Source organism: Dendrobates tinctorius, unplaced genomic scaffold (genome assembly GCF_039654945.1).
Source record: "Dendrobates tinctorius isolate UK_male_01 unplaced genomic scaffold, ASM3965494v1 ptg000016l, whole genome shotgun sequence".
NCBI lineage: Eukaryota > Metazoa > Chordata > Amphibia > Anura > Dendrobatidae > Dendrobates > Dendrobates tinctorius.
This window is the reverse complement of record NW_027361684.1, coordinates 9,847,429-9,864,421: the sequence shown is the minus strand read 5'-3', so window position 1 is coordinate 9,864,421 and position 16,993 is coordinate 9,847,429. Positions and strand designations below refer to the sequence as shown.

The 16,993-nt window shown below is 47.5% G+C and overlaps 1 protein-coding gene across 1 annotated transcript in view; it reads left to right on the top strand.

Moving 5' to 3' along the window:
• SLC6A4 (solute carrier family 6 member 4) overlaps window positions 1-16,993 on the top strand; it is a 168,805-nt gene that overhangs the window by 116,298 nt on the left and 35,514 nt on the right. Inside the window, exon 8 of the mRNA XM_073565430.1 lies at window positions 16,220-16,323. Within this exon, the coding sequence (XP_073421531.1) occupies window positions 16,220-16,323 (104 nt within the window). The remainder of the gene's footprint in view (window positions 1-16,219; window positions 16,324-16,993) is intronic.

The window sequence follows — 16,993 nt, the reverse complement described above, 5'->3', positions numbered from 1 at the left end:
AGGAGCAGGCGGAGGACGCTGATACTGACACACGGGCGATCAGTGAGAGGCCTTCAGGCAGTGCAAAAAATGGACCCCCAGGGGATATAGGGGAAGCACCGCATGTGATTAATGCCCCAGAGTTGCGCTTTCCTGCTGAATTATCTCCGTGTTCCCTATGGAGGTGACGGAGACCGAGGGGAAAAAAGGGGTCTTTGTCCCAGATAAAAACCCTCCCAAATTAACCCCTAGTAACACTAGGAACTGAGAATACGAGTTATTATTTAGAAGTGAAGATTGTGACCTCCCGGACGATCATCTCCCCCCACAGTGGCTGAAATTTTTCTCCCGTTTCCCATCAAAAGAGGACTTCAAAGCATTAATAACAGAGGTCAGAGACACATGCAGGTTAGAAATCGCATGTGTGCGACAGGATCTGCAGCTTTTGGCGGGCAGGATTGCACCAGACATCTATGATGCAGCAGAAAGTGATCAGAGATCTGCAGGTTCATTTAGAGTACTTGGACAACAGGGGCAGGAGATTAATATCAGAGTGAGGGGGGTCCCAGAATCGGATGGCTAGGAAAACGTTAAGCTTATTCTTCAATAAATCTCCTCCATCTTGGGTGATCCAGTCTCCTAACACCCTCAAATCTTGATCGGGCACACCAGGACTTACAGCCCAAAGGATCCTCACCTTTCCCAAGAGACATTATTTGCTGTCTAAATGATTTTGAAACTAAGGAGAGGATTATGATGAAGGCCAGGTCCCTGAAGGAGATTATGTACCAGAACATTGCCATTCAGTTACCTATCTCGTATAACTTTGCAAAAGAGGAGACTCCTCAGGCATTTGTTGTCCATCTTGAAAGATCTCAAAATTCCCTATAGGTGGGGGTTTCCTTTTGCTTTAACAGCCCGTAGAGAAGGTGTTTTGGTGACTCTACACTCCTTGGTCGATCTGCCATCCTTCTACGAGAAGCTAGAGCTCCACGTCCCCAAGATTGCAGATTTGAACAACCCTACTCCTGCGGGTCTGCCCCCACCCCTGGTCTGGATCGAGAAAAGAAAGAAGGATCGTCTCAGCAGTGGAGGAAAGAGTGGAACAACGGGCCTTCGCTGATTTCTTGGACAGCTTTTTATATTGTTCTCCACATTTTCTCTTCTAGAGAGTGCAAGTCTTGGCCTCGAAAATCTGTTTATGTTCCTCATAAAAGTTTAATAGCTGTACTTCTTTTTACTCTCTCTAAGCGGGTAATCCACTGACTAAAAGTGATGTGTGCCTGGGGGAGCTCTGGTTGGCCCTTTAACAGGGGATTGGTTTTTTTTATTGCTGTTTTCCCCTTTCATGGTTTAGGTGTTGGGCTGCGTCTCCTGGAGAATTTTTTTCTGTGGCTGCTGTTCTTCTTAACTTTGTGGGTTTGATATTCTTCACAAGGTCAGCCACGGACCAGGCTCTTTTTCCAGGGAAATATGGCGCTTTACTTCCTATTATGTTTTCTCTTTTTGTGTTTTTCATTGTCCTTGTCTTTTCCCCTTCCTATTGTTTCCTACCCTTCCAATTACTTGTCTGCAACTCCCGAATCTTCATTGCAGTTTTTCCTGAAGGGGAGGGTCCAGTACTGTATCGGGAGGGTCCAGTACTGTATCTCGAGGGAGGCAAGAATGATGTTGGTTTCTGGTGATCATACGCATGTGAGTATACTATAGAACCTCAAATGACACATATAATATCATTAAACACCAAGGGTCTTAACTCCCCTAGAAAGAGGAAGCTTTCCCTACGGGAGCTGAAATCCCAGAAGGCCAATATTGCCTTTCTTCAAGAGACACACTTCGATAAAACAGGCTCCGTCGGGTTCGCCTTCAACTCCTTTCCCATGTCTTATTCAGCGTTCTCTAATAATAAGAGAGGAGGAGTGGTCATCTTAATTTCATCAGGCTGTCCCTTACAAGTGAACAAATCACACATTGATCCAGAGGGTAGATATGTCATTTTGGAGGCTTTTTTTGAGGGGCAGGCCCATCATCCTATGTAATTTATATGCTCCAAACGCAGGTCAGGTCAAATTTCTGAGAAAAAGGTTTTTTCCTTGATTTAAAAATTTCTGCCAGCAGCCTTGTTGGTGGGTGGCGATTTTAATATCCTTTTCTCGGAATAATTTGATAGACTCTCTATAAGCGGTAAATCCCCATCGCAAAATCTGATCAAACTGGCGAGAGACTTTAGAAAATTAATTAATCTAACTCCCTTTTTGACTTGTGGAGAATAGACCATCCCAGAGACAGGACCTTTTCCTTCTACTCTCTCCCACATCATACCCATTCTAGAATTGATTATTTTTTGATAATATTCCGACCCTTAGGATAATGGCGAAGGCTGAGACGGGTCACATTACCTGTTCTGATCATGCCTGGTGGTTCTAGACTTTAAATCCATTCAGCTGTCTTCGGGGGGGCGTGCCACTGGTGGTTGAATTAAGAATCCAACAATTCGGAAGACTTTATTGAACCATCTCACTGATTTCTTCCATTTGAATGAGGGCTCGATTTCTTCCCCTTCAGTGTTGTGGGAAGCTCATAAGGCTGTCCTAAGGGGGGTACTGTATTAAGTAGGGTTCTAGATTAAAAAGAAACGCTAAAGCTGAATCTGATAATTTAACTTCTCAATTATCGAGAGAGGAGAGTAAGTTGGTGACCTCGCCCTCAGTGAGGACCTTAAATAAGGTTGTGATGCTTAGAAACAAATTAAAGGATCTATCATTACATAAAGTTGAAACACTTCTTTTGTATACTAAACAAAAATATTCTGAAAATGCTAACAAAGCTCACACACTTTTGGCCAGACTATTGAAGGATAGAACCCTGAACTCTCATCCTCAGACCTTGAGAGGTACGGATGGCACGATTCATGATAACCCAACTGAAATCTCAGAAATATTATATAATTTTTATAACAAACTATATAACTTACAAGATTCTTTCCCCACAAATAAGTCTGATAGAATTAAGGCATTGCATCAATTTTTATCTAAATTAAACCTCCCTACTCTCCTCACTGAGGCCTCATTGTCTCTCAATCAGAGTGTGACACAGGAAGAGGTTTTGGACACCTTGAAGGATCTTCCCTTGCGTAAATTTCCGGGCCCAGATGGGCTGACGTACTTGTACTATAAAACCTTTGCGGAGGAACTCTCTCTTCATATGATTAAACTCTTCAACTCTTTTCTTGAGGGCTCCCCAATGCAGGATACACTAACAAATTCTTATTTTGTTCTTACCCCGAAATTGGGGAAGGATCCTTTGGATTGCTCACACTATCGTCCAATAGCATTGTTAAATTCTGATTTTAAATCATTCACCCGTCTATTGGCTAACAGATTGAACTGCTGGCTCCCCAAACTTATTAACAAGGACCAGATGGGTTTTGTCCCTAACCGGCAGCAGAAGAGCAATAGAGCTAATCGATGTTGCTAATAAAAGGAAATTACAGTCTCTAATACTAAGCTTGGATGCAGAAAAGACATTTAATCACCTTAATTGGTCCTTTCTATTTGACCCTGAAGGCTTTTGGCTTTTCGGATTCTTTTATGACAGCTATTGGAATATTGTATAGCTCACCTTCAGCCTCTATTATGCTACCCCTTAACATAGAATCGTAGAGTTGGAAGGGACCTCCTGGGCCATCTGGTCCCACCCCCTGCTTAAAGCAGGATTCGCTAAATCATCCCAGACAGATGTCTGTCCAGCCTCTGTTTGAAGACTTCTATTGAAAGAGAACTCACCACCTCTCTTGGCAGCCTGTTCCATTCATTGATCACTCTGTCAAAAAGTTTTTTCTAATATCTAATCTGTGTCTCCTCCCATTCAGTTTCATCCCATTGCTTCTAGTCTTTCCTTGAACAAATGAGAATAAAGATGATCCTTCTACAATGTGACAGCCCTTGAGATATTTGTAGACAGCTATTAAGTCTCCTCTCAGTCTTCTCTTCTGGAAAGCTAAACAGTCCCACATCCTGCAACCTTTCCTCATAAGACAGGGTTTGCAGACCAGTCACCATTCTGGTCGCTCTTTTCTGAACTTGCTCCAGGTTGTTGATGTCTTTTTTAAAATGTGGCGCCTAAAACTGGACACAGTATTGCAGATGAGGTCTGACCAAAGATGAGTAGAGGGCAATAATGACTTCACGTGTTCTAGACTGTATGCTTCTGTTAATACATCCTAGAATTGCATTTGCATTTTTTGCTGCTGCATCACACTTCTCCCTCATTTAAAATATCAAATGGGACTCACCAGGGCTGCCCTTTATCGCCTTTATTATATGTCTTATGTATAGAACCTCTGGCGGCAATGGTCAGGCAGAATCCAAACATATCAGGGGTGGAGGTCCGTGACAAGATGTTTAAGATTTCCTTATTTGCAGATGATATCCTTTTAACCCTAACCAATCGTACATATTACACTGCCTAACCTGATGGATGATCTTAAAAAATATGAGGAACTATCGGGGTATAAACTGAACACTTCAAAAATGGAGGCCCTCACACAAAATATCCTCCCTTATATACTAGACTACCTAAAACTACATTTTAAATTCAGATGGAAAGATGAGACAATTAAATATATGGGGGTTAACCTTTTCTTCCTCTTATGGCAATTTATATAACTCCAATTTTTCGCCAATCCTGAACAACTTAAAGAGGTTGATGGTCAAGTGGAATCCGCTCTCGCTTTCACTGATTTGTTGGATTTCCTCTCTTAAGATGTCCCACCTTCCTAAACTTCTCTATTTCTTTGAGACCTTGACGATCAGGGTGCCCATGGGTGAGCTTAAGTACGTTCAGGCAGCTATGATGAGGTTCATTTGGAGTGATAGATGTCATCGAATTTCTAAGGCTATGTGCACATGCCGCGGATTCACCTGCGGGTTTTTCCGCGCGGAACCGCAGGTAAAACCGCAGGTAAAGTGACCTGTGGTTTTCCTGCAGTTTGGCCTGCGGTTTCACACCTGCACTATGTTAAAGGTGTGAAACCGCAGCGGAATCCGCAGAAACAATTGACATGCTGCCTCATTTTCTTGCCGTATCCAGGGATTGAGAGTTTTTGGAAGGAGGTGAAGTTTCTGATCTCTAAGGTTCTTTACGCTGAGGTGGGGCTGGACTCGACCATATACCTGTTAAATCTTACTCCTAAAGGGATGGGGAAAAAGTCAAATTGCTACAACACATTTTCACAGCGACTAGGTGTCTGATTGTCCTCAATTGGAGGCAGATCTCCCCCTTTTGCATCTTCACCTACTGTATAGAGTCAACGATATCTGAAGGATGGGGTACATGACGGCGATTCTAAATGCGAGTGTGGAGAGTTTTGAGTCGGTTTGGGCTCCATGGGTTTACTTTTGGGCTCAGAGAACTGAATACGCTGTTTTTTTAACTCTTGTTTCATTTTCTTTTGGAGCTTACTCTTCCCTTCCCTTCCTTCTGGTGTGTGTCCTGTCTATATGTTTGTATATTTAAGGGTACATTTCAGATAACTTGTTTATGCCTTTGGTATATTTGGATTGGTGAACCAATGTAATTCTTCTTATTTCTTTTTTTATGTAATGCAAATGTTGGTCCTGATATCTTTTCACTTGTCAAAAGATGATAAAACTTTCATAAAAATTTACATAAAAAAAAATGAAAATAATTACAATGAAAATAATCGGTATAAGTTTCTCCAACGTCAATAAAATCATGGATGTCCTACATTTTTTTTCTATGGACTGGTCAAAAAAGTGCCTTCCTGGAGTTTCTGGACAGTTGGCAATCCTACAGGGGGTTAGGACACTGGTCTTAGTGTTCCTGTCAGATGGGTAGATTTATAACATGACCAATGAACCGTATCCTGCAAATTAATTTCTACCAACTCTTGTTGTGGGTGTCGGTAATCACTTTTCTTAGCATGCAGGCTTCCATGTAATGATTTAAAAGGACTGTCCAGATACAGTACAAAAAAAGTTATTTTATATGAAAATATGATTTAATCGGAATAATATAGAGGAATTACGAAAGCTGCACAGTTCTAACGATATTATCAGCACCTGTCTCGCGTTCCTGCAACTTCTGCTTTCACATTTTGACACAGCAGAGAGCTTTGCCCTTCCATTCTGTATTACCAGGTGCCCAGTGAACAGATGAAGAGAGCTGGATATCAGGCTCACCAAAATCCTCCATTTCTAGTAATTCAGAGACAGAAGACGCTGGCTAAGCTAAGAAAACTATCTTGTGTATGGAGGTGAATGCATGAGACCCTGGAACCAGTGATGGCATCATGAAAATAATTCTCGTTTCAAAATTACACTTCATTACTAAGTCTTATTAAATCATATTTGGAAACCAACATGTGTGAGAAGGAAGATCTTCTCTTTAATGAACCATGAGGAGGCACAATGCAGGACCTCTAGTCACTGGAACAGGCAAAAAAGTCATGCTACAGGATTGACTGACTAAAACAAACAATGAGGCTGTGCCAGGATGGAAAAAAAACCAATTATTTTATGTACAGTGTTTGACACACAATAGTTTCTATAGTCATCATCACAAACATAACTACCAACAGAAATACAGAGGTTGTGTAGATTTTATGAACCTAAATTAACTTGTACTTTGTATGGAATTCCTAATTGTTCCATAATGAGAAATGTTGATTTTTTTTGCCTTCGGACTTTGCTTTATTTAGTTAAATCAATAACTATGGATTTAAATTTTCTTGATATAGTCTGGGATAAATGCTTCATTCTTGTACTGTAGAGGTTCAATGCCAACGTGTTGAAAATTTGGCCTTGGGTGGATTTTTTATAATTGGCTACTAATGAAGTCAATATGATCTACATGCATATGTAGAATTATGGAAAAATCCTAACTGTGACAGGAACCCACTCAAGATTTAACAATGAAGAAAGCCATGACAGAAAAGTTATCTGAATCCAATGATGGCGGTATCAGCCAATGAGCTAATGTGTATAGGTGTAGGGTTCAGCAGGTTCGCAGGATGCAGTGACGAGACACGAAACTGGGTGTGGTTTGTCGAAATAACTTTTATAAACTGTAGCCGCTGAGGCTATATTGAGCAAACAAAAAGTATTAACAACAACCAGTCCACGCAGGGACTCAACAAACCAAACAACACTTTCTTTTGGTAAATGCGACTAACCCGGTTGGCCCGGGTGCTATAGGCCACGTATGACCAAACTGGGGGGTCCTTATCTCCTATAGTAAACTTATCCTTCCAGGGGTCTGTCAGGATCACAGGCGTGGCCGCGTAGAGGTCGCTGATGCAGCTGCCTTGACGCCTCGATATTCTGGGATGAAACTGGGCTCGATAGACCCTTGAAGAAACGATGACGGTAGCGTGCAACAGGCCCTGAAGAAACGATGACGGTGGGGCGCAACAGGCCCTGAAGGAACGATGCCGGTGGGGCGCAACAGGCCCTGAAGAAACGATGACGGTGGGGCGTAACAGGCCCTGAAGAAACGATGACGGTGGCGCGCAACAGGCCCTGAAGAAACTGTGCCGGTGGGGCGCAACAGGCCCTGAAGAAACGATGACGGTGGGGCGCAACAGGCCCTGAAGAAACTGTGCCGATGGGCGCAACAGGCGTCTCCTTGCGGCTCTCGTCTCACCGCGGAGTTATGACCCAGTCTCTAAATATAACCGTTCACCAACCTCTGCTCAGGGTCCCTTAGCAAACCGGACGGGGGACTCTACGGCCGCCTGTAGCGAGGTGACGTCCCCAGGGGCCGGTGATGACAGGGCCGCAACTGGGGGAGAAGGCAGGGGGGCAGTGTCCTGACCGCTGTAACGGAATGGTCTGTAGTCGCAGCAGTCACTGGGGGATGCGGAATTGTCACAGCAGGGAGGGAAACAGCGGGGGCGGCTGTATGCGACCGTATGAGGGGAGCGGCCCCGGTGAAAATCTCTCATGTGTCACTTGTCGGTAAGTGCGCAGCTTTCCTTTCACAGACCCCTGTCGGTCTCTCCAGAACACACTGTCCGCTCCCTCGGTCCTCTCTGTCTCATACGGCTTCCTGCCTGTTGTCCGGCTCTCTGTCAACTGACACCAGAGCGCGCCCCCTGCTCCTTTTTTCCTAGCCCCACCCTCTGTTGCCCTGACACCCTTAGTCGTGTCTCTCCCTTTGTTTTCCCCCTGGTGTGATTCCTTCAGGAACCCTGATGGCGGTCCCCTTGGTTCCGGCCCAATCACTATATGGGGGTCCTCCTCCCCACATTCCTCCACCCTGTAAGCTCGCCAGTCCTCGGGCGAGGGCCTTAGTCTATTGAAATGGGTCTGCGGAGGTATCAATGTTCGTTGCCATACAAACTGGTCTTGTTCATATCGTTCAGGGGGTTTACCGGCTGTTGACTGCTCGGAGCGTCTAACTTCAACTGGGGTAGAGTCGTCTGGGGTGGTGAACATCGGTGGGCTGGTTGGTGCGGGCGGGCTAATTGTGTCAGATGATTCATTACTGAGTGGAGGGCCTCTGTGTCCTGGGAGACAATCTTCGTCGTCGTCCGGGTCCCAACATACGGAAGACGGTACAGATGTCGACGAGGTAGGCTCCGGTTGCTCCGGGTCAGAGGAAGTACATGGTGGTAACATATGATGCACAATACAAGTGGGCAGTGTTTCATCCTCCTCAGGTCATATTTCGTACACCGGTCCGTCTGGATGGATACGGCGTTAGACCCGATAAGGACTTTCTTCCCAACGCGGCTCCAGTTTGTTCTGGGGGCATTGATCTAGTACAAGCACCCGGTCCCTGCTTTGGAGGTGAGGAGGTGGGGTTGCATTCTTCCCTGTGTGCTCCCAGTCTCGGAGCTTGGTGTGTACAGTTCGGTGAAGAGTTTGCAGCTGGTGACGATGATTTCAGACCCAAGACAACACTCCAGTCCAAGGCTGAGGCTCTTCGGGGTCTAACTCCACCTCCGTGATCCCCTTACCTTCTCATCCGAACAACAGGGAATAGGGGGTATAGCCAGTCACTCAATGTACCCTATTGTTATAGACCCAAACTAATTCAGAAACATATTCGGGCCAACGGGCCTTCTTGTCACTCTCCAGAGTGCGCAACATCTGAATCAATGTCCGATTAAATCGTTCACAAGCCCCATTCCCTTGCGGGTGATACGGTGTGGTCCGGTATTTGTCAATTCCGTAGAGGTGATGTAGTTCTTCCATGACTTTTCCCAAAAAACATGCTCCCTGATCAGAATGTATTCGTTGAGGACAGCCGTATACTTGTATAAAGTTTCTACAGATTGCGGAGGCAGCTGACTCTGCGGTCTGATCCCGAGTGGGAGTAACCACAGCAAACTTGGTGAAATGATCTACCATAACGAGACAGTGTTCGTATCCCTGAAATGCGGGCCCAATGGTCAGATAATCCACTGTCAGGAGCTCAAGGGGCGCTGAGGTCACAATAGTCTGTGTTGCGGCTCGCTGAGCGGGTGGTTTGGCTAATTCACACAAGCGGCAGGTCCGGCAAATTTCATCCACAACAGCCGACAAGCGCGGGTTGTAAGCTTTCTGTTGCAGCCATTGCAAAGTTTTTTTGTTCCGAAATGGGCCCCTTTTTCGTGAGCCTCCCGAGCCAGTACGTGAAGTTGGGCTCCTGGCGTAAACACCTGCCAAACCGTCATCGAGGTTGTTTGTGATGTTATTTTACGATACAATAATTCCTTTCGGATAACCAACCTCTCCCATTGTCGCAGCATACGCAACAGGTCTTGAGTCAAGTTCTGCCGTTGAGAGTCAGTGGGTAATTGCCCAGCGGCGATCCATGTCCTGAGAAGGCCAACCTCTTCGTCTTCTTGTTGCTGTTGTATCCACTTATCCCGGGATTGTTCCAATATGCCCCTTGGGGTCTCAGAGGAAGATATTTTTTTATTGTCAGTTGTGAGCACGGCAGCAGTGAGAGCGAACGGTATTTCCTCTCCTTCTAATTCTTTGTCTCGATTCTGTCCTGGAGTTGTATATCTAATCCTGGAGAGGGCGTCTGCATGGACATTGTCGGCCCCTCTTTTGTAGATAATCTTATAATTGTACTTCGCCATCCGGGCTATCCATCGCTATTCCAGAGCCCCCAATTTGGCGTTTTCCAAATGAGCCAGCGGGTTGTTGTCAGTTCGCACTACCACCTTGGAGCCCGCTAGGTACTCTGCGAATCTCTCCGTCATAGCCCACACCACTGTGAGGAGCTCGAGGTTAAAGGAGCTGTAATTGTCAGGGTTACGCTCGGAGTCATGGAGTGAGCGACTTCCATATGCGATCACCCTCTCCCGGCCATCCTGAACCTGTGATAACACAGCCCCCAGCCCGTGAAGACTCCCGTCAGTGTGCAAGATGAACGGTTGAGAGAAATCTGCATAAGCCAACACTGGGGCATCCGAGAGTGCAGCCTTGAGGTCTCAGAAGGCCTCTTCCTGAGGGTGTTGCCACTGGATTTTTCGCCCATTGGCCCCAGCGGGAGCCCCCTTCAGCAGGTCGTGCAGGGCTTCAGCTCGACATGCAAAATTCTTTATGAAGCGACGGTAATATCCGGCTAACCCCAGAAAAGCCCGCACATCTTTCACCGTCTCGGGGGTAGGCCATTCCTGGATAGCAGCAACCTTCTCCTGGGATGGCCTCACACCCTCTGCCGAAACGACATGACCCAGATACTCAATCTGAGAGCGAAATATGTGGCATTTCTGAGGCTTCACCTTCAACCCGTACTTTTGCAACCGGCTGAGTATCTGTCCCAACCGCTTCAGGTGGTCCTCAAAGGTGGCGGCATAGACGATGATGTCGTCCAGATAGATCAACGTAGCCTCAAAATTCAGATCTCCCAGACACCGCCCCATGAATCGCTGAAAGGTCCCGGGGGCGTTGGCCAGCCCAAACGGCATCCGATTAAACTCAAACAGTCCCATGGGCAATATGAACGCCGTCTTGGCTCTATCTTCTTCTGACATGGGCACCTGCCAGTACCCACTGGCCAAGTCCAGGGTTGAAAAATATGTTGCTTTTCCCAAGGCAGACAGGGATTCTTCTATGCAGGGCAGTGGATATGAGTCTTTAATAGTGCAAGCATTCAGTTTACGATAATCCACACAGAATCGTAGTGTACCATCTTTCTTCCGGACCAACACGATTGGGGCCGCCTAGGGCCTTTGACTTTCCCGTATCACCTTTTCGCAGCATTTGGGCCAGCAAAGTTTTCACCTCTTGATAGAGTTGTGGCGGAATCTGTCGATATCGTTCCCGGATAGGGGCCACTCCTGCTGTGGGGATTTCATGAGTGATGCGGTGGTACACCCAAAATCGTCCTCATGACTAGCAAATACTTCATGGTACTGTCCAAGCAATGTTTTTATCTGTGAGAGTTGGGCTGCAGGTAATCCAGAAAGCTCGGCCCGCATTTGCTCCAAAATATTTCGGCCCTTCTTGTGCCGAGACTTCGTGGACCTGTAAGGTTCGCATTGTTACTTCCCAAGGATGTACTCGTAATTGAACCGCAGGAGCTGGCAGCACTTCTTCTAAAGGCCTTACTAGTTTGGCCAGTAGTCCGTGCTTTCAGACTGGAGTCTCAGTCTTCAAGGTTAACGCACCGTACCAGGACGGTTCCTTTTTGCACCGTAGCCAGGGAACGGGCAACCAGTATCCCAGGAGGTAAGCGCTCCGAGTGACATGGCTCCACCTGCACCTCCACGCCCTCCAAAGGTATCGGGGCTCAAATTGGCAGGGCCACCACTGTCTGTCCAGTAGGTAACACAAGCAGGGGAGTCGCTGGCGTGATGACCTTACCCAGAGCCCCGGCCTCCTGACGGTTCTGATGTACCCGTGCTCCCCGCACCAGCTGCTGGAATACCTGTCCCTGGGCTGTGCGAGAACCCCACTGCTTCAGAATCCTCTGTGTAGGGTCATTGAGCAGTAGGTTGCCAAACTCTCGTAGAACATTCATGCCTAGGGTGACGGGGTGTTGCTTATCAGCTTCTCCTTGAGTCAGTACCACCCCTCTGCGACCAAGGGATTTACCGCACAGTGTCACTTGCATCCACGCCACCCCGGCAACTGGGACCGGCAGTTGGTTGGCAGCTACTAGTCTGATCATGGGCCCCCACTGAGGCCTTGCTGCTACCGGGAAGTTCTGTTGAAAGTACGTTGTGGGCATAGTGGTTACTTGTGACCCCGTGTCCACCAGGCATCGGATGGCCTGGCCCTCCACTTCTGCCCAAACCACTGGATATTTTGCTACCAAATCTTCGGGACTTCCACCACCCCTAGTTGTGGTTTTCGGCTCCGAGCGGCGTCCCCCCTGCCCGAAGCCCTTTAGTTTAATGGCCGCTGGGGTGGGTATCTCCCACGCCACGGGCACTCTCGGGCAAAGTGGCCTGTTCTCCACACTCGAAACACCGGGCCTGTGTAGGCTGACCACCCCGCGGGGAGCTTGATCCCCAGGAGCCGGGGTTAAAGCTAGGTCGTCCAGTCACGGTCTCGGTTCTTCTCTTTACTTCGGCCAACTCGCCCTTAATACTTTTCAGCTCTTGCTTCACCTCTTCCATCCACTGAGGCTCCTTGACTACATTCACGGAGGCCTCCACACCTCGGACTTTCCCTACGGGGACCGCCATCCCCTGCTCCTGCTCTCGAGCACGTGCCTGACTTCCCACCTCTGAAAAATCTATTCGGGGATTCATTCTGATCTGTTCCCGTAGTGCTTGTTTGACTAATGGATCTCGCAAACCAGTCACCAGTAGGTCACGTAGGGTAATGTCAACAGGTCCTGCCCCTACCCCGTCCCTTCTTTCTATAGCCGTATGCAATTCTTGGAGGACATTCATATACTCTGTGATTGTCTCCCCCTCTACTTGCATCCGACTAAACAAACGGGTTCTTAACTCTCCCACATTAGTAGGGTCCCCATGGGTCTGTTCTACTATCTGTAACACTTTTTCAAAAGTGTTGCGGTGCCCCGGAGGTTTCGGCCTCCAGATCAGGGGTCATTGGGTGCATCCGAAAGAGCCCCCGCATCCGCTCTGTCCAGCTCCATAACATAGTATTGGAGCCGGAAAATCTAGGCAGATTGTTCAGCATGGCCACCAATGATATGCTGGTACGGGGACCCTCATCATTTGTAGAGTTTACAGCTCTACCCTGATCTGGGGCACCACTGTCTGTGCTCAGAGACTGCATCCTGCCGACTACGCCAAGTGTAGGGTTCAGCAGGTTCGCAGGATGCAGTGACGAGACACGAGACTGGGTGTGGTTTGTGGAAATAACTTTTATAAACTGTAGCCGCTGGGGCTATATTGAGCAAACAAAAAGTATTAACAACAACCAGTCCACGCAGGGACTCAACAAACCTAACAACACTTTATTTTGGTAAATGCGACTAACCAGGTTGGCCCGGGTGCTTAGGCCACGTATGACCAAATTGGGGGTCCTTATCTCCTATAGTAAACTTATCCTCCCAGGGGTCTGTCAGGATCACAGGCGTGGCCGCATAGAGGTCGCTGATGCGGCTGCCTTGACGCCTCAATATTCCGGGATGAAACTGGGCTCGACAGGCCCTTGAAGAAACGATGACGGTGGGGCGCAACAGGCCCTGAAGAAACGATGCCGGAGGGGCACAACAGGCCCTGAAGGAACGATGCTGGTGGGGCGCAACAGGCCCTGAAAAAACAATGCCGGTGGGGCGCAACAGGCCCTGAAGAAACGATGACGGTGTGGCGCAACAGGCCCTGAAGAAACTGTGCCGGTGGGGCGCAACAGGCCCTGAAGAAACGATGACGGTGGGGCGCAACAGGCCCTTATGAAACTGTGCCGGTGGGTGCAACAGGCCCTGAAGAAACGGTGCCGATGGGTGCAACAGGCGTCTCCTTGCGACTCTCACCGCGGAGTTATGACGCTGTCTCTAAATATAACCGTTCACAAACCTCTGCTCAGGGTCCCTTAGCAAACCGGACGGGGGCCTCTATGGCCGTCTGTAGCGAGGTGACGTCCTCAGGGGCCGGTGATAACAGGGCCGCAACTGGGGGAGAAGGCAGGGGGGCAGTGTCCTTACCGCTGTAACGGAATGGTCTGTAGTTGCAGCGGTCACTGGGGGTCACGGAATTGTCACAGCAGGGAGGGAAACAGCGGGGGCGGCTGTATGCGACCGTATGAGGGGAGCGGCCGCCGGTGGAAATCTCTCACGTGTCACTTGTCGGTAAGTGCGCAGCTTTCCTTTCACAGACCCCTGTCGGTCTCTCCAGAACACACCGTCCGCTCCCTCGGTCCTCTCTGTCTCATACGGCTTTCTGCCTGTTGTCCGGCTGTCAACTGACACCAGAGCGCGCCCCCTGCTCCTTTTTTCCTAGCCCCGCCCTCTGTTGCCCTGACACCCTTAGTCGTGTCTCTCCCTTTGTCATCCCCCTGGTGTGATTCCTTCAGGAACCCTGATGGCGGTTCCCTTGGTTCTGTCCCAATAACTATATGGGGGTCCTCCTCCCCACATAGGCTCTGCCGATACACCGAGTAGGGCCGGGGTCGCACTTGCGAGAATCTTGCACGAGTCTCGCATCTCAATACCCGGAACTGCCGCCGGCACTCGGGACCGGAGTGCTCAGCTGCATAGAAATACTTGCAGCTGAGCGCTCCAGTCTGGAGTGCCGGTGGTAGTGCTGGCTATTAAGATGCGATACTCATGCGAGTTTCTCACAAGTGTGACCCCGGCCTAGGAGGTAAACTTCTACCTGTAGTGAATTGCTGCAACTCATTTTCCTCAATTACTGACTTGCATATCTTTGATTGACTGAACTGGATGTGCATGTGGAGCGCCCCTAAGGCCGTGGGTTACTCGGTACTGGGCCGGTGTTTTAAAGGGATGTGTCACAGTGGCAGCAGTGGCCCTGAGCATCCAATGGCAGGGGAAATATTTACAATGGAGATAAGAGTTGATAATAAAGTGTTCGTGATGCCACCTGTGGTTTCTAGTCAGAGATGACCAGTGCTGCAGTGCAGATCCCCTGTGATTGATGGTGTGATTCAGCAGAGTTGGAATAGCTCTCCACAGGCAGAGCTTTTGGTCCCAAGGGCAGTTGTGATGGGAAAGATGTTGTATTTGGTGGTGGTAGATGTAGCAGTGCTGAGTACGTGTTGCAGAAAGAATTCAGAGGACACAGCTGAGTGCAGTTCCAAAGGTTTACTTACAGTTCTCAAGAGCCAGCGATGCCCGCTTGATGCTGCATCTTCCAGGTGAGGGGTCCAGCAAACTTCCAGGCAGATGGAGAACACCTTTCCAGAACTCCCTTCAGTGTGCTCCTTTCCTGGCCGTCTCCCTGTGCTGATTTCCTCCCTCCTGTCCAGCATCGTCACAAACAGTGTCCCAAGCCAGCAGACGCGGATCTTGGTGGGTATAACCTCTAGGTCCCTGGATCCTATGTGTCTGCGAATAATTGTGGATTTGGCTGCAGCACTTGCAATGCTCTGAGCCTCTGGTTTATCTAGCTGAGTCCGTTGTCCACTCCACTAGTTTTAAAGCCAGTCCCTATACTGCAACCGGTCCCTCCACCTGATGTTAGCCGGCGTGGAACGAGCCCCACAGACAGTATGGTCGCTGTACCATGCCTCTAGGATCCCTTCCCTCTTTGGGGAGCTTCCTTCAGTCTTTTCCTTCCCAGCAGCTCGTCTGACCAGGAGCTGCTGCGCACACGTCCTTCCACTTCCTTCCCTTCGGGAAGACTACTCACTAAACTATCTTCTCCTGCTCTCATCCCACTAGCTCCACCCACCTCCCAACACCCTTTAACACTCAGACAGGGTTGAGATCATCCTCCCGTAGGATACATCCAGATGCCCTGCTGCTATAGGGTGTGTGTTGATTGCAGGTGTTAGAGTCCTGTCAGTTGCCTCCATCTTACCTGGGAAGTGGGATACCACACCACTGGGTGAGGTGCAGTACTTCTGTGGCGACTGAACCCTCAGGGGCGCCACACGTTTATGGGGAAAGTCAGAAGAGATACAGTATGTAGTTGTCAACCAACAGGACAATAATTATCTTGAAAGCGGCTGTGGAAACAAAGAATAGGGACTCAGTAGAAAGAGAAGCTGTAAGTCTTGTTAAAATGAAATGTGCCCGCCATGATTTAATTACTTTCCTCTATCCATAGATAAATATTACTTGATTTCAACTGTGAAATGTAATTTCCATTCGTTCTTTTCCTTTATCTTTGCAGGTCTGGGTGGATGCAGCAGCACAGATTTTCTTCTCACTTGGCCCTGGGTTTGGAGTTTTATTGGCCTTTGCAAGCTACAATAAATTTCACAACAACTGCTACCAGTTAGTATTAGTAACATTTTATTAATTTCCCTGAAAATTATATTTATTTTATTGCATGACCACCCAGTCATCAGGGGATTTAATTTTCTGTAGGCTTCATGAATGCATTTTATGCTAATAAAAAAAAAAAAGTGTAAAAGCTTTTTCTCAGAAAGCAAAAATTAACTACCCATGTACACATCTTTGTCCGTAATCATCCAGTCTGTCTTGTTAACATCTGGTTTGTTTTTTATTCACATTTTGAAATAAACAGGTGTTTTTTTTGTCACCTTGTGGCCAGTCGTAATGATAAAGAGGATCTGGCACTTGCCATAAATGTGTATTATTATTATTATTATTATTATTATTAATTTTTGCATTATTTTTATTTTTTTAACCATGTGTAAATTTTGATGTTCTCTTAAATCTAGCTCTTTTTTTTTATCTTTGTCTCTCTCCTTTCCTGAGATATGCTTTCTATTCCTTGTTTGTAAAATCTAGTCTTTCTAGCTAAGAGTGTGTGGCCCTCAAATCTTTTCTATGGAAGTTTTCTTGCAGAGCTTTCACCTTTTAAATAAAAAGGCAAGATTTATATGCAGGGAAGAGGGGACGTGTGTCCAGAAACAAAAAAATAAACCATGCCAAACTCAGGAAAACTTGTGGGATTTTCATTAGCTACAAAATAGCACGT